This window comes from Macrosteles quadrilineatus, unplaced genomic scaffold (genome assembly GCF_028750875.1).
Source record: "Macrosteles quadrilineatus isolate MER2022 unplaced genomic scaffold, UCM_ALF_1.0 Scaffold_8__2_contigs__length_117827958, whole genome shotgun sequence".
Taxonomy (NCBI): domain Eukaryota; kingdom Metazoa; phylum Arthropoda; class Insecta; order Hemiptera; family Cicadellidae; genus Macrosteles; species Macrosteles quadrilineatus.
Window position 1 is genome coordinate 12,491,129 of NW_026542601.1, and position 18,115 is coordinate 12,509,243.

The 18,115-nt window shown below is 35.2% G+C and overlaps 1 protein-coding gene across 3 annotated transcripts in view; it reads left to right on the forward strand.

Annotated features, from left to right (window-relative positions):
* Window positions 1-1,217: 1,217 nt before the first annotated feature.
* LOC128999651 (DNA-dependent protein kinase catalytic subunit-like) overlaps window positions 1,218-18,115 on the forward strand; it is a 42,835-nt gene continuing 25,937 nt past the window's right edge. For all 3 annotated transcript variants that reach the window (XM_054426266.1, XM_054426265.1, XM_054426267.1), the window contains exons 1-11: window positions 1,218-1,403; window positions 9,600-9,740; window positions 10,522-10,731; window positions 11,919-12,067; window positions 12,649-12,837; window positions 13,039-13,125; window positions 13,877-14,029; window positions 14,561-14,710; window positions 15,932-16,105; window positions 17,055-17,159; window positions 17,466-17,661. In XM_054426266.1, coding sequence (XP_054282241.1) covers window positions 1,242-1,403; window positions 9,600-9,740; window positions 10,522-10,731; window positions 11,919-12,067; window positions 12,649-12,837; window positions 13,039-13,125; window positions 13,877-14,029; window positions 14,561-14,710; window positions 15,932-16,105; window positions 17,055-17,159; window positions 17,466-17,661 — 1,716 coding nt within the window. In that variant the 5' untranslated portion in view covers window positions 1,218-1,241. The remainder of the gene's footprint in view (window positions 1,404-9,599; window positions 9,741-10,521; window positions 10,732-11,918; window positions 12,068-12,648; window positions 12,838-13,038; window positions 13,126-13,876; window positions 14,030-14,560; window positions 14,711-15,931; window positions 16,106-17,054; window positions 17,160-17,465; window positions 17,662-18,115) is intronic.

An 18,115-nucleotide genomic window follows, 5' to 3' on the forward strand; every position in this document is an offset into this window, starting at 1 on the left:
AACGCTTGGATTTAACCTAACCTAAAAACGTGTTGTATAGTGTTTGAAAGACTAATTATTTATATGATTTATAGTAACTGTAGGAAAAATATAATGTGTAACACGAGTGCAAACTGCCACTTCGCACACTAGTTACAAAAATAACTAATAACTAAGCTACTATTTTGATAAGATTACATTTTGTTTTATTATTGAAAAATCACATAAATCTTAACTTTTATTTTTGAAAATTTTTTTAAAGTACAACTTTTGTAGCCTAGCTTTTTTGTCATTAAACTTAAAAAGTTTGTATCCAAACGAAGCCATTTTTAAAACTCTACGTATCATTTCAGGCTATATTTTGTGCGAACGTCTAGATTATGTAATGAAGAGCTACAGGAACTGTTTCGTCGCTATCAGTGTGCTGCTTACAATGCCCTGGCATTATTTGTCAGCAATACCAACCTAGAGGTGAAACACTTCAACGTTTTTCTCTTCAAAGAAGAGCCTGGGAAGGCTATTTGGCGTAATATCATTCCTGTCAAGCCCAAATACTGTTTCCCGATTGCTTTCAATGATGTAAGTCTTTTTTATTCTGTAAGAAATAGGTTGGTACTAATATGGAGTTCATTTGTAATTCTTCATAGTATTAAGGTTATTGGTAATTTTCTAACTTAACTGACCTTTATTACGAGTAAAATTAACAATTTTAAGACAACTAATGTGATTAGCAGCTGTGATTTTGTAAGAATTTGACAATATATAAACCACTTTCATTGGACCATTAGTTTCACCGTGAACGTTTTACTGTCTATTATAGTAAAGTTTTTAAATTACTAATACCTTTAATTTGTTAATAATACTGGGATATTAGAGGGCAGTGTCTTGTAATATTTAATCAACATTTTAAAATAAATTAAATTAATTTAACGGCTTTTTCATAAAATATATATTGAGATTTCAGATTTGTAGTAAATTTAGGTTTAGAGGGAAAATTAGCTACTTAAATTTATACAATAACAATAACGTATAGATAATTTAAGACAATTTCAAATCAAATGTACTATTACCATGAAAGCATCAAAATGGAAATTTTATTCAAAATCTTTAATTTATCACTCAAGTAAAAAGATTAACTTAGGGAATGTTATGTTTGTTAGGTAGCTCTAACACTCTGTTTTAAGCTTTCCAATCATTATATTTCAACCAAACTCATGTATATTTCTGTTCAGTACCCGAAGATCAAGAAACAGCTGGTGCAGATGCGCAGCCTTGCGTCAATTGGAGAGGAAGGTTCTAATCAGAATCATGTTGTTTATCTTCCCTCTCAGTCACTATTCAGCTCATCCCTGCAAGAAGACATCACTTGCTTTGACTTCTCCATGTATAATGTGCGCAATGAGGACAGAATGAAGGAAGTTATGGTAAATCATCAACTTGTAGAATGTAGAAAGTCACAGTCACATCAGTCACACTTTTTTTAGTTTTTTTTAAATTTCTAAATGAATGGCGTAAATGGTATAGTTACACAAAATGTAAGTAAACACATGTAAGCTGCAACAGATAATGGGAAAGGAAGGTTTCAAATTATTACCATATTTTCGTCTCCATGTGCCTGAAATTTTAATTGTGAGGCATTTGTGCAGGACTGCAGGTACATGCCCCAGAGCATAATCCTGATCCATATGTTTGCAGTATGGTGAGGCACATGTCTCGCAACATTAAAAAATGTTGAAATGTTGTTTGACACATTTAAAAACCACCTTGGAACTAATAATAATGTATAAAGAAACCAGACGTGTAGTTTAGGGGCTTTGCCAGTTGGCTTTAGGATAATTATGGTGGTGAAAAAAAAAATATAATCCTTATTTAGTCGTAACTGCTATCCGTACGGCTTATATAAATTCTTGAAGTAAGTGTTAAATATTTAGTAATTCAACTAAGGACATTTAATAAAATATTTATTTAATAACATATGAACTATATACAGTCAAATATAAACAATTAATCAAGTAGTATTAACATTCAAGTCAAGTTTTTAGTTCAGTTATTGAAAGGATACAACAGCTGATATGATGACATCACTGTCCAAAGTTCACTACAGCACTTCGTACTAGTCAGTTCAGTTTAGACTCACCTCTCTCACAGTACACAGTGCTTACCTTTTGGTTTAGTTCATATTAAATATTTTAATCTCTCTTTCTCTCTTACCGCTCCAAGTGCATTATTTCATCATTTCTCATTTAAATATGGATTCCAAATTTATAGTACCAAGTGTCAAGCTAGGATCCAAGAAGATATTTTTATTTAAAGTAAATGTGTTGTAAATTTTCGTGTACAGTCCAGAATATTCATGAGTAGTGAATTGCTTTCTTTTTATTAATGAAGAAGAGTTTTAATTTAAATCAGTGAAGAATTACATACTACACAACAATAGTCATTTCTCAACATCATCTTTCATCTGTGGTCCTTCGATTCTCGTCACTCTGGCCAGAGCCATCGCTTCTCTGCTCATCTTGTTCCTGTTCTACCAAAACCCTAATGGATCTTCAGTTTTAGGATCTAAAGGTATTTCTCACAATTTTACCTCTTAATACCATATTTAACATGGTCCTTCGAGCCGGAAGTTTCCCAGCCTATGGAAAATAATCTACTGTGACTATTAAGTTTTGTATTTATTTGAACTGAATAAATTAATTGAATAAATCTGTCATCAACATTAAGTATCATTAACAAGAGGATTAAATATTTTTGATCACATTATTATCAATTTATTAAATTGTTGCAGTAATTTGTGAAATAACACATAAAGTTTTGTTGTTCCAGACAGAAAATTTTGTTCTCAGACTGTACTGTCTACAACTCCTGTATTTTCATGCATAGTTTGTCTATTCTCTATTGTGCATTATCGGGCTGCATCCTGTCTGCCCCCCTCTCTCCCCCCTGTAATGTGAAACAAGTTTCTCTCTTGTTGCTGAATATTCAGAAAATCATGGAAGTCATACCAACTTCACAGCTGATCAACACTAGCGCTGCTGATGGATAGAAACGAAAACTTAAATGTCATTATGCAAGACTTTGTTTATGTTTTCATAACCTCAATTGTTTGCTTACACTTTTAAATTAAAGTGACAGAAGAATGTTTATTAATACGGATTGAACATTTAATACAGTTTGTATTTGAAATAACATGTTTTATTGAATTTCAAATTTATTATCTGGAAATAATTGCAGGTAGATATTTTCTGGGACTTAAACTTTTTATAGGCCTATACTATGGCTGAATATTTCTCTCTGATTTCAAGTTGACTAATATTAATATTTAATACAACGAATCCTGGCTGTCTTTAAATAAGTTTTGCTCATTATAAACTTATTTTAATCTGCATTTATTTTTATTTTGGAATTTTATTGAATTTAAGACTTATTCAAAATGAGGTTCTCAACTTTTGTGAAGCAATCTGAGCTTGTGCTAGCCAGGCTTAAGTCAATTGAAGCAAAAGTGCTTGCTATCGAAAAGGAACCTATCACTCCTCAACTTATAACAAAGCTCACTCTTTTGGATTCCACCGCTACAGCCAAAAATAATGATTTTGACAAATTAGTGAATAAGTTGTTCGGCACTGTGCCTTTACCTGAGGAATTAGATGAAAGTGAAAATATCACTACAATTTCAACATTACAAGATGAAATAAGTGATCTCTATGTGTCTATTCACTCTTTGTGTGTGAACTTGATACCTTCCCCAAGCTCTAACCAGTCGAGCCAGCCAAACCTGGATGATTCCAATGCAGCTATCAGCCAAGTAGCTACAACTAAGGTTAGTGTACAGCTTCCTAAACTTCAACTTGGTACCTTCTCAGGTCAACATGAAAAGTGGATGGCGTTCAAAAATTTGTTTGAAAATACTATTCATAAAAATGATAGTATTTCTGGTGTTGAAAAAATGAGTTATTTGTTAAGCTGTCTTGAGGGAGAGGCACTTTCAGTTGTTAAAAACATCCCTATGACTAATGCTAATTATTTTATTGCATGGGAATCTCTACTTAAAAGGTATCAGAATACAAGATTACTAATCTCTCTTCATGTCAACAATGTGTTAGACTTACCAGTTCTTCACAATCCCTCAGTGAAGCAACTTAGAAGGTTTTTGTCTGTTTTAAATGAAAACATTGAAGCACTTAAAGCTCTAGATGAAGAAATTTCTCAGGAAAATTTAATTTTGACCTCTCACTTGTTAAGAAAATTTGATTCTGATTTTCGCCATCATTTTGAACAGAGTCGAAGTGATAACTCTGTAACTCCTAAGTTAGATGAGTTAACCAAGTACATTGAGTCTCACTGTGTAAATCTTGAAGCAGCTAATCTTACTAATGTGGGATCATCTCTTAAGGGTACCTTAGGCCACCACACTCAAGTAAAACCCCCTCAGCGCTCAAATAAATCGGCGCTTATTGCAACTCCTCGCACTGTTTGTACATTTTGCGCAGGTGCAGATCACAAAATCTATCAATGCAAAGGTTTTCTTAAATTGACTTCACAAGAAATGTATAATTTTGTTAAAGGCAAAAATTTGTGCACCAACTGTCTTGGCGATAAGCATAAGGTAAAGGAATGCAATTCATGGCGTACATGTTCTACGTGTAAAAGAAAACATCACTCTCTTTTGCATTTTATGGATTCTGAAAATAATCCCTCTCCTAATGTGTCTAAAGGTAACACAGACAAACGAGCTCCAAGTTCTGACTCAAATAAAAATGAATCTGGTTTTGTTGGTTTGACAAATACAGAGAACACAGTTCTTCTTGCCACTGCTTTAATTGTGGTAAAATCAAGCGAAGGTAAGACCCTAGTTTGTAGGGGAGTTTTAGATTCTGCTGCTCAGTCTACCTTCATTACTCAAAGATGTGCTCAGTCTTTAGGGATTAAGCGCTCTCATGCTAATAAAACGCTTATTAATGGCATCTCGTCTGCTCAGGTGAAAACAAAAGGGTTAACTCATGTCACTCTCCAGTCCCTTAGTGGATATGTATTGGCAAGCTCTCACCCTGTCTTCATTTTGGATAATATCACTCCAGATTTACCTCGAGCTAAGATCACTCCTGAAGTTCGCTCACAGATGCAACATTTAATGTTAGCCGATCCTACTTTTGATAAACCCGCTCCTATTGATGTTCTAATTGGAGCTGACCTTTTTGCCTCCTCTGTGAAAGGCCAGTTTTTGTCACTTGGTGAGAATATGCCTGTAGCAATTGACACCATTTTTGGATATGCGCTCTTAGGATCGACCCCTGTTGCCTCAACTTGCAAAAATTCATTTCATGGATTAGTCACACTCTTAACCACCAATAGTTTGGATCTTCACACCTCTATCCAACAGTTTTGGGCTGTAGAGGAACCCCCTCTTACAAGCAAGCAATCCTTAGCCGAAGAAAAATGTGAAAAACATTTTGTATCTACGCACTCTCGCACTCCTGAAGGAAGATATATTGTCTCTTTGCCTTTCTCAGACGATCCGTCAACATTAGGCAACTCGAGCAAAATGGCAAAATCCCTATTCTGGTCTCTGGAGAATAAATTTCGTTCTAATCCTGATTTCAAGGAAACTTATGTTGATTTTATGAGAGATTACTTGTCTTCGGGACATATGACACTCTGTCAGTCACCACGTCTTAAAAATAATCCTCATTACTACCTTCCACATCATGGAATTTTTAAAGATGGAAAATTAAGGGTAGTATTCAACGCATCAGCACCTACATCAACATCTCTGTCTCTCAACAGTATTCTTCATCAAGGACCAAAACTCCACAACAACATATGTGACATCATTCTCAACTTTCGCCGACATGCGGTTGTTTTTTCATGCGACATCAAGCAGATGTTTCGACAAGTCCTTGTAAAGGAATCTGATCAGATATTTCAACTTATTTTCTGGAGAGAGAATGATAAAATGCCTCTTCAAATCTATCAGCTAGCGACTGTCACTTATGGGCTCACATCATCGCCCTACTTGGCAAATCGTGTCATTCAACAACTCATTATTGATGAAGGAAAAAATCATCCTCTAGCCGCAACTGCTCTAAAGGATCAGATTTATGTCGATGACGCCCTATTGGGTAGTAATTGCGTAGAAAACGCTCTTTTGTTGAAAAATGATGTGGTTCAGTTACTCAAAAAAGGAGGTTTCGAGTTAAGAAAATGGTCTTCGAATAATCCATTACTCTTACAGTCGATCCCTGAAGATCACAAAGAAAAACCTATTGGTTTTCGAGCTCCCGAACAACCAGTTCATAGTGTTTTAGGACTTAAATGGATTCCTAATGAAGATGTTTTTTCTTATTCTGTAGGAACTCAAAATATTAAGGAAACTCCTACAAAAAGAATTGTTTTAAGTGTGATATCACAGATCTATGACCCGTCAGGATGGTTAACTCCTGTAACCTTCTGGTCCAAATCCTTCATGCAATACTTATGGACACTTGGTCTCGATTGGGATGAACCCCTAGACGACAGCGTTATATCAGTTTGGAACAAGTTCGCCAATGAACTTCCATATATTGAAATGCTCAAGATACCTCGCTACGTGGGACTTTCTTCAGCTAAAGATATTCAGCTACATGCTTTTTCTGATGCAAGTGAAGCAGGATATTGTAGTTGTGTTTACCTGAGAGTTGTAAATTCACAAGGAATTATATCGACTTATCTTCTGATAGCGAAGTCAAGAGTCGCACCTCTGAAGCGTATTTCCATACCTCGCTTGGAGCTCTGCGGAGCACACCTGATGTCTAAGCTCCTAAATTACTGTATACAACTTCTCTCACCTCACTGCAAGATTAGTTCATACACAGCTTGGTGCGATTCCACAATCGTGCTTTCATGGATTGGCATGCCCTCTTATCGACTCAAGGTTTATGTGTCAAATCGAGTTGCAGAAATACAGGAAAACATCCCACCTTCATTTTGGCAACATATTTCATCACTAGAAAATCCAGCGGATGTTAGGTCAAGGGGTACCGCCCCACAAGATTTGATTAACCACACACTTTGGTGGAATGGACCTGTCTGGTTGTGTAACTCTGAAGAAAATTGGCCAAAGTCTGTCTGTAAATCTTTACCTGAAGAGTCTATCCCTGAAACTAAGATTCTCACAGTTAACACTCTCTCTGCTGTTCCGGATGAACCATTTTCTCTCCTCACTCGCTTCTCATCTTGGACAACACTACTTCATGTTTCCGCATACCTGCTGCGCTTCATTCATAACACCAGAAATAAAGTTAAACAAATTGGGAATTTAACTTCTCAGGAGATAAAAGAGGCTCATAACCTGATTTGTAAATTGGTTCAACGAGAATATTTTTCTGAAGAAATCTCATGTTTGAAATCCAATAAACCTTGCTCTGTACGCATTAGACGCCTAGCTCCTTATCTGGATAAAGATGGCCTCATTCGAGTAGGGGGAAGAATAAACAAGGCTGATATCTCTGAAGATCACAAACACCCCGTCTTGCTACCTAAAGGTCATAGGTTAGTTGATATTTTGATTGACCACCATCATGTCTTATATTTGCACTCTGGTCCAACTCTAACTCAGGCTATGCTGGCAAACAAGTACTGGATTCTCAGTGCTAGAAGCTTAATAAGATCTAGGATCTTTAAATGCATAAAATGTTTCAGATGTAAACCTCCTCATTCTTCTCCACTCATGGGGGAATTACCTATGAATCGAGTTACACCTTCAAGGCCATTTTCCATATCTGGTGTAGATTATGCAGGACACTTCTTTGTGAAGCAACATCTACTAAGACGAGTTCAACCTATCAAGGTTTATATTTGTATATTTATTTGCTTCTCTACTAAGGCGGTACACATAGAAGTAGTAACCGACCTAACAGCGGATGCCTATTTAGCCGCTCTTACCAGATTTGTCTCCAGACGAGGAATCGTTTCAGATATTCACTGTGACAATGCTACAAATTTCACAGGTGCATCCGAAAAACTCAGACGCAACTTTGAAAATTTAATCAAGGATTCCACAGTACAATGCTACGCTGAGAATTTCAATATTAAATTTCACTTCTTACCTCCACATGCACCTCATCAGGGAGGCCTTTGGGAGAGGGCCGTCAAAAGTGTGAAATTTCACCTAATAAGAGTCATTGGACAACAGACCCTGTCACTGGAAGAGTTTTCGACTTTAATCACCCGTATTGAAGGAATGATGAACTCTAGGCCTATAACTCCTCTTTCTTCTGATCCCTCGGACCTAGAAGCTTTGACACCAGGTCATTTTTTAGTAGGTGGTCCTCTTATGACACCTCTTGAACCTGACTTGCGTAGCATTCCTATCAACCGATTAAAACGCTGGCAGTTAGTCCAACAGTTCAGTCAACATATCTGGGCTCGCTGGCAGAAAGAGTATCTGTACACTCTTCAAGAGAGAAATAAATGGGTCAACCCCAAGAAGAATATTGAAGTCAATGACTTGGTTGTCATTCATGAAGACAACTTGCCTCCACTCTCCTGGAAGCTTGGACGAGTTCTCTCCGTTTCACCTGGTACTGATGGAATAGTACGGGTCGTGCACCTGAAGACCGCAAGTGGACACCTCTCTCGTCCTGTGACAAAGGTGTCTGTCCTTCCTATGGAATAGTGAAGAGGAGTTACCACCCCCCTTTTTTATTGATTTTCTCATTTTTTGTGTTGTTTTCAGAACCCAGGGGTTCAGGGGGGGCCGGTATGTTAAATATTTAGTAATTCAACTAAGGACATTTAATAAAATATTTATTTAATAACATATGAACTATATACAGTCAAATATAAACAATTAATCAAGTAGTATTAACATTCAAGTCAAGTTTTTAGTTCAGTTATTGAAAGGATACAACAGCTGATATGATGACATCACTGTCCAAAGTTCACTACAGCACTTCGTACTAGTCAGTTCAGTTTAGACTCACCTCTCTCACAGTACACAGTGCTTACCTTTTGGTTTAGTTCATATTAAATATTTTAATCTCTCTTTCTCTCTTACCGCTCCAAGTGCATTATTTCATCATTTCTCATTTAAATATGGATTCCAAATTTATAGTACCAAGTGTCAAGCTAGGATCCAAGAAGATATTTTTATTTAAAGTAAATGTGTTGTAAATTTTCGTGTACAGTCCAGAATATTCATGAGTAGTGAATTGCTTTCTTTTTATTAATGAAGAAGAGTTTTAATTTAAATCAGTGAAGAATTACATACTACACAACAATAGTCATTTCTCAACATCATCTTTCATCTGTGGTCCTTCGATTCTCGTCACTCTGGCCAGAGCCATCGCTTCTCTGCTCATCTTGTTCCTGTTCTACCAAAACCCTAATGGATCTTCAGTTTTAGGATCTAAAGGTATTTCTCACAATTTTACCTCTTAATACCATATTTAACAGTAAGATTTAGAATTTTTTATTTATTTGATTAAATTTTATTACTGCTGAGAATTCTGTATAGTACTTGTAGAAAGGTCTTATCACTACAGTGCACTACAGCGACAGTTAGGTAAGAATTATAAAATAATCAGATAATAAACTAACTGCAACTGTACTTGAAAACGCTCCCTGAATTTCTAAATTTTCAGAACAAGGAAGACGGTGGTCCGAGCACTGTTAGATTAGAACTGGAGGAAGACTCCCTCAACAACCACGAGAGTATGAGCGTGTTGATATCCGTCATCAAACACTTGTGCAAGACATTCCCCAGCAATACTGCCAAAGAACAGGTTTGTATTTATTTTGGTTTATATTTAATGAGTTGCAGACATAAAACTAACAACTTAGTATTTTTAATATGAATCGTAACAATTTTATTTTTACAGACTAAAATGACATTTGTTTCTCTCAGAAACTTACTTACTTACTTACTCCTGTGGCCATTGAAAACCAAGTCGGTCTTTGGCCTTGTCAACCAGGTGCCTCCAGGATCCTCTGTCCTCTGCCAGCTCCAGGTCTGCTCCCATACACCTTAGGTCCTTTGTATACTTCGTCAATCCATCTCATTCTTGGCCTTCCTAATGGTCTCCTGCCCTCCTGAGTACCTCTTATCACTTGTTTTGTTTTGTTTTATCATCTCCCTCTCACCTCTGCGTTGAATATGGCACAGCCACCTCAACCTTCTACTCTTTACTACTCCCACAATATCTGGTTCCCTATACAATTCCCTCAACTCCCTACTTTTTCTTATTCTCCACGAGTCTCCGTCTTTTATTGGTCCATAAATCCTTAGTTTCTGTCAGAAAGGAAAATTTTAAAATGTCACTTTTGAAATTTTGATACATATTTTTCCTTACTATCACAGAAACGAGTGAGTGGTAACCAACCAGGTCTCTCAGTAACCATAAATGTTTGGCTTAAAAAAAGAAATAGCGCGCTTACCTTTGAATCCTAGTCTTTAATACTTTAACTGGATTTTAATCTTTTGTGGATTTAAACTTGGTGGTTGATGATATATTTTACTGCCATTCATTACGTTCCTGACTTGTGTAACAGTTTGTTGTTACTCAGCGTCCCAAACCCCCACAATGGATGGAACATTTGCGGGCTTCGTTAACTGCTCCCGACCAACCTGATAACTGCCGAGCTTTCATTGTCAAGCTTATCCTCAACTGTCAAAGCCACTTCAAGGAATACGCTCACTTCTGGATATCACCCATCATACAGTGTGTGATTGATAACTGTTTTGGAGTGGAAATGAATTACTTAGTGCATGACATTGTGAGTATAATTTGAAGTTTATAACCTTTCTTATGTTTAGTATTTGGTATAGTTTATGAACCTTTGATCATATTGAATTCTTTAAACATTTCATATCAATGAAAAGACTCACTTTCTATCAGACATCTCAGACCAGATTCTTGTCCAAAGTAAAAAAGGTCTGAATTATCTAAGTTGATACAAAAATGAATTAAATTAGCTAATGAGTTTCAAACGCTCGCATTATGATTTAAATACTGTAGTGGAAAAAAACTAAATCACTGTAAAATAAAAAGAGTTTTTACCAAACAGCCTTAAACAAACAGAATGGTAGTGACTTGTTTTTTTTAGTGACTTGTTTTTTTTCACACTATAGGGAAAGTGGTGCAAGTGTCATATGGGTGTGGTCGGTCACCCGAATCATTCAAAGTTTGAACATATCAGATTCTAATTAAAGCGAGTTAATTGTGTCGTAGATATTGGATATGTTTAGGATTTTTTGAACTGCAAAACTAGTTTAAGTTGATTTTTAAAATAAAATTGATATCCATATGGACCATATGGTAAACTAATTTTGTCTTAGAAAATGTGAGCAACGCAAAAGTCATTAGTTGGAGGAGAATGTTTTTTTTAAAAATATAATAGTGTTATCTACTTATCTAGCATATTAGTAATATATGGAGTAATATATGGATATATATGGACACAACACAGCTGAATTTGCTCCCACTGTAATTATCTATCACCCATTTCATGTCATTTCATTTCATTACATATCATTCATCCTCAAGCAAAATTCAAAAAATCTTTTTTTTCCGATTTTTATTCAATCTCCGTTTAAATCTTCAATCAAACAAGTTTAGGTCATTAAAGATTATATGCAACCCAGCAGACGCACAGGCAGAGTTCGCCTATGTCTGCTGATTCCACAAGACCATTCAATTATAACTAGCTACAAAATTATAAGTTTATTATGTTCGTTTTGCTAGTTTTAGTATAATTCAACATTAAGTTCACAACATTGTTATTTCTTGTTTTGTTTTTGATTGTTTCATGTTGTAAACTTAATATTATAGTAAAAAGGTAATATTGTACTTTGTAGCAAATTTGACGGAATAAATCATTCATTCATTCATTCATTCATTCATATCACTGGTTATTACTTTTTTGTAGTAAACTCAATATTTAAGTGGTTTATAACATTTCAGGTTCGTATGTTTTACAATTGGCGTGCAGTTGCTGTACCTGACTCAAGAATAGAAGATGAGTTGAAAGCATCTGAGTTTTTACGTATCCTTGTCATGAGATCAGATAATGAACAAGGGATTATTGCAAGATACAATGTAGAAGTTGTGAGGTATTCCTGCTATAAACATTACTAACTTTATGAAAGCTACATGAACTAGGGTAATGTTTTAACGTCTGATGAGGGAATCTAAAGCTTTTTTTCTTGAACAAATATGGAACTCCAGGACTGCTGTCAATAGACTCATCAAATGTAAATGTTATCATCTTACAACGTTTCAGTATTTTTAATAATCTTTCATAAGTATTTTAAGAAGCGGAGTAGTTCTAATGGTTATATCGGTTTATCGTTGTCATCTTTCCATTTTTTTAATAAGAGACCAGTTTCAGAGCACTATTGCTCCAATATCTAATGATCAAATTATCGCTCAAAACACCAGAAATAACAAATAATTAAATCCATTTCCCAGCCAAACAACACTAAACAAGTCTTTTTTTCAGAGTATTTAGTACCTATGTTATTTGTGATGACATGAACTGTTGAACGATCAGATCAGAATTGAATACAGTGTCATATAATAAATAAATGGATTAACCACAACTTTAGTAGGCCTATTTGTGATTGTTTCATTGTAGTCATTTTTAATTTAGGAGGCCAAAGTAATAATTTGTTCTTCTTGTTTGTCCATATAGGATTGTGGTGACGATGTGGAAGAGAATTGTGCAAGTACCTTACCAAGAGTTGCTGGACCTGCTGAGGCCCTCTGTATCTGAAGATGCAACTTCCACCACTGGCCGTGCAGTGGTCGACGTCGGCATATCTCTCGCTGACGTCTTCATCGTTAACAATATTCTACCATTTAACCAGACTGGGAAAACTACGTGAGTTTATACACATAAAAAAAAATCTTCACTAAATTCAAATTGCTACTAGGTTTTGGTCGTGTTGAGAATAAAGGGGGGAACGCAAATAGAAACTTTGTACAAATGTTGGATTTAAAATTGCAATATGTTCATATAGCTTATGATAAAAAAAGAAGCTAAGTATTTATAAAAATCATTGCGATTTTTATTTTGTTCCAGATATTATGAATATCTGTTAGTCCATCACCAGAGAGCTGATAAAAAAGTCTATGAACCCTGTGCTACGGTGATTGGCAGAATATTAAGGTAAACAGACTTTCCTGTGTCATTTAGGTTTCACACTAACAAACCAGAAAAAAAGAAAAAGTAATATGAACCATATATTATTTTTACCGTATCTCCGGATTTATCCTAGACAGTATTTTGGAGAGTTGAAGGTAATACTAATACAGTACTCTCGCTCATCCGAATCGGCCTTGTCCGGACTCCCGCTAGTTCGGATCGGCAATCGTGATATTATTTTTAGTGGCACAGTACATTAGGAGTCCGATTATCCAAGCTAAACAGGACCAAGACTACCTCGGATAATCAAAAACTCAGATAACACGGCGGTAAAAATTATTACCGGTGTAACTGCATTTGCCAGGCTATCAATACTATGGACATGGAACAAAATTGAAAGAAAACAGCTATATACATTACTGTATTTGCTCGACTCTCGATAGTCCAGATTTTTCATAATCCGGACCGGACGTCTGTCACATTAGTCCGAATGAGCGAGAGTCTACTCAATTAGCATATTGTGTTTGCAGTAAATTCCATGCCCAAATTTTGCTATTTTGTCCATAGTCATATTGATTCTTTTTACCTTAAAATGGAAGACTAAAAACCCTTCGAACATGTTTAGGTTAAATGTAACAAATAAAATATAAAAATTAGTTTGCATTTATCTACTATAGCCTACCTGTGTGCGTAAAAGCATTTTCCCTCCTCTCCCTTAAAAAAAAAACCTCACCTATACAAACATGACATTTCAATGTTTCTGTAATTCTTACAGTGTGTTGAGCAAGGATGGGGAACTTCAAGGAGAAGACTTAGAATTTTTTCACAAGGTCGTGGAATGCATTAATCCAGGAAAGGGAATGGAAAACGACAAATTTATCACCTGTCTCCACAAAATACAAGCCTGGTACCCTGAAATTGTCAAAGGGTTTGTATTTGTTAAAGTATGTCTTATAGTAGAAGATTTTATTGTTTTCTTTACTCAAATGAAATTTTATTGTTTTCAAATGAAATGAAACAACAACAAAGTAAATGGATTTCTAGGAATGAATGTGTAAAGCTATTTTTAAGCTTTCCTAATTTTATTTATAAAACTTAAAATTTTTGCCATTTGACAAAATTGTAATTGTTATTTTTTGCAATAGTTTATTGCTACTAGCGTATGTACAATTTCATAAAGATATTTTTAGGTCTTATAGTTTAAGAGGTAGTAATTTTAAGTTTTTTAAAAAATTGCAGGTATCTTGCTAACAAGGTGTTTTTGGAAAAAGTGTTATTCTACATTTCGTTTTGCCCATTAAACCTGTTCCTATTTTTTTTGTTCCTACATTACACCTTGTGTAAAACATTTAATCCTCCAAAATGGATTGCTATTACATAACCTCACAACCTTAACCTTTAAAATATGCTACTCCAGTGTCATTTATATCACATCATGAAGATAAATGTGTCTGTTTAGATTTGAAGCACAGTGTATCAGCTTGATGAATTTGCCGTCAATCTTCTCTGTTAAGACACTGGAAATTCTGACGACAGCATTAAAGTTTGACTTCCGTCACGAAGCATTTTCCATGATCACTGGTCTGCCTCGAATGGTTCTGGATGAAAGGTAAGGTACTTACGTATTAAACGGAGGCCACATTTTGTCAGCGCGCTGCGGCGGTTATGTTAGGTTGGGTTATCATAATAGAAAGTATAACTCGTCTGGTATCGATTCATAACGAAGCGAGGAAAGTCCTACACACATAATATTTACGATAACCCAACCTAACATAACCGCCGCAGCGCGCTGACAAAATGTGGCCTCCGTTTAATACGTAAGTACCAAAGGTAATTTAAGTTGACAAAGTTGTTTTTTAATTAAATGGTTGAGTTGTACAGGAATAAAATATTAGTCCGACTGTAGGCTGTTCATTCAAGATGTTCTATTGTTTTTCTGGAGTTTAATTATTTATACACGGCAATAACCATTTTACATTGGGAGTTTCTTGATGTCTCATACATATATAAATTTTCAACATGCATGGCTTAATTATTTGACTGAAAATAATATATACGAGAAGCTAGAATGAATAATTACATGTGACTGCATTTGAAAGAAAATATGCAATAATCAACGACAAAGAGTAACAGCAATTGATAGAGATTTTATAAATTAACTTGGGTAGAGCCCTGATGAAATTTCTTGAAAACGCTTCTTATTGCATACCTAGAGCCTAATTAAAATCTCCATGCCAATTCCTAATTCTTATGGTTAGTAGTTTTTGAGATACAGCGATCAGCTCTAAAGTTATAAAGCTAAAACTTTACAATATACTTCCTCAATAATGATTTATTACAATTAAGTGCTACTGATTTTATAGATTTTAAGTAACATACTTTGTTATAAAAACTATTTAATGATATTTATTCTCAATTGACAACTGTGATCTCTTCTGTGAAATAGGCTTAGTTTTACATGTATGTGTTGTACATAACACTGTGATAATGTTCACGACTCTTGTTACATTTTAGTATATAGCTTTGACAATGTCTATTGTACAACTTTGTCTAATGGCAATAAATTATTCTTATTCTTATTCAGTGAGTCAGTGAGTGGTATTTGACTTTTATAATTAAAGATAACATGGACTATAAATATTTTAATGACAACAACAGTTATAAATGCTTAAAAAATTCCGTCAAATTGAGGGAATATATAATGATATTAACATTGCTGCACTTGCGCTCACTGATTATGTGGCCCTTTAGAGGCACCACCAACTTGCTTACTTCACTGCACACTTCAGGTTAAACACATCTACTAATTCATTCCGTTTGAATCTCGCAGCAACCCAGACAGGCAAGTGGCAGCTCTAGAACTGATCAAGGAGCTTCAGCCTCACCTCACTCCATCACAGATGAAACAGCTGTTCCCAGCTGTGGTGTCTGTGCGTAACCACAAACGAGTGGAGACCAGGAATGTTGTGTATGAAATTGTCTCTTGGATATACGACAATTACAGGTACAAATGGCAGACATTTCTATCAGTTTTTAAAAAAGGTTTTTACCTTAGGATTATTTTTTATGACTGAATTGTGTTGAACTCAGCTTTCTGGTAGAATCTAAGCCAATCAGAAATTTTATGACAGTTATTTTTCTGTAATCAGTTACTAGCAAAAAAAATGTATAAATGTAAAAATGTAAAAAATAAAAAGTTCTGAAAGGCTTGTGTCAGGACTTAGGATGTTATAATATATTACGTTACTAGCCCGTTAAGTGGTGTTTTACCGTGCGAGCATGACTTCCTGCGGGAGGCGTAGCCGATTCCGGGATTTTTGTGCGAGTACGTTAAAGCTTACCGGGCGAGTAACGTACGATACTTTACATCATAATACACAGAATAATTAGTACATTTTAAACCTATAACACAATTTATTTAGGATATAACATAAATTATAATATATTTATAGGCCCTATTACAGAAAATGAAATAGGCCGTTGCAGTTAGCTGCTTATTTCATCAGCTGACTAAGTGCACATTAAAAAGTTTTTACCGTGCAATGCTTGGTAAAAGTACATAATGTTACTTTTCCGTGTTTAGGCACGGTAAAGGGCAACTTTCCAGTCTATCAATAGTCAATACTGATGGAAAAGTACCTGTTTCTGTGTAGTATGATGTAAAAAAAGTTAAATACAGTTGAATAAAACCCATACACATATTATATGACATACTTACTATGCTAAGACTACTTACTTATATACTTGATAACTATTTATAAACTAATGCTAATTTGTTCTCTGCTTTAGATTTATTATAAATTGTAATTTACGGCCATCTGTCCACCTCATGAATGTGTTTAGAGTAAGAGATTCACACTACAAAAGATCACTAACTTCTTTTCCTTCAGTGCACAAACTGACAATGTATTCAATAATTGTACTAAACTCTTCTTATTTTGTGATGGTTTCAGACATATGGCAGATGAAGATGCCGTAGCTCAGGTGAAGGAGGCCAAGCTAGTGTTGATATCAGGGATGGTTGACCCTGACCAAAAACTGCAAAAGAAATATCACACGTAAGTACAACCTAATTCAATTGCTGTCTGTTGTACTTGGATAATCTGCCAATGTTAAAATAGTTTCAGTTTGAGTTATATATAAAAACAATCAACTGTTTTATTAGTTGTGAAAATGACTAAGAATTGAAATAATCTCTTTGAAAAATGGGTTTGGACCTCTTTTCCAAAAAGCGTTTGACAAACACACACCCTTTTGCTCTAAAACATTTGCACCAACACGAAAAAGAAAAAATAATGTGTGGTTTTACTTGGAATGTGACAGTGTAATAGAATTTGGACATTAACCTTGAGCCTTGTATACAGTTTCTGGAACTCCAATGACCGATTGTCCTCGCGTGGCTGGGGTCGTCTTGTAGACATTCTGCGGCTTCTGTACTCTCCGTCTTGCGAGGCTGCGTTTCTCACTATCAGCACTACTCTGCTGCTGGATCTGTGTGGCCAGACTGATGAATACAACCGAACCATCTTCGATCAGCCTCTGTCTGCCTGCAAGTTTGAGGTCGGTTATACTCAACGATATATTCAATTGAGGAAAAATCCATTTTAAATTTCGCTAGAATAGAAAATGAACAGTGAAAACTAGAGGTATTTAACCCCCTTCAGAAAATATGTTGGTCTGGTAAAATGCCATAACATTTAACTTGAATTGTTTTATTATTTTTTAATTGGTTTTAAGCCAACCTCAAATAGTTCAATATGTTTAGTTAGTAATGTAACTTAAAAACTGCTTGTTTAATAAATTTTACAATTCTGAACTTCTAGCTCATCCTTTGAATCTCGCCCACGTACAGATGGAATCTAGAAATTAATATTTGCTTCTCAACAACTTGCTATTGGATCGTTGACTACTGGTACTGAGTGAACACCACTTTCCTGTGTTAAACATTTAGTCAGTTTTCTATTTAAAATTGTATCTTGCTGAGTTGAGCTACCAACAGAGTGTGAAAATGTCA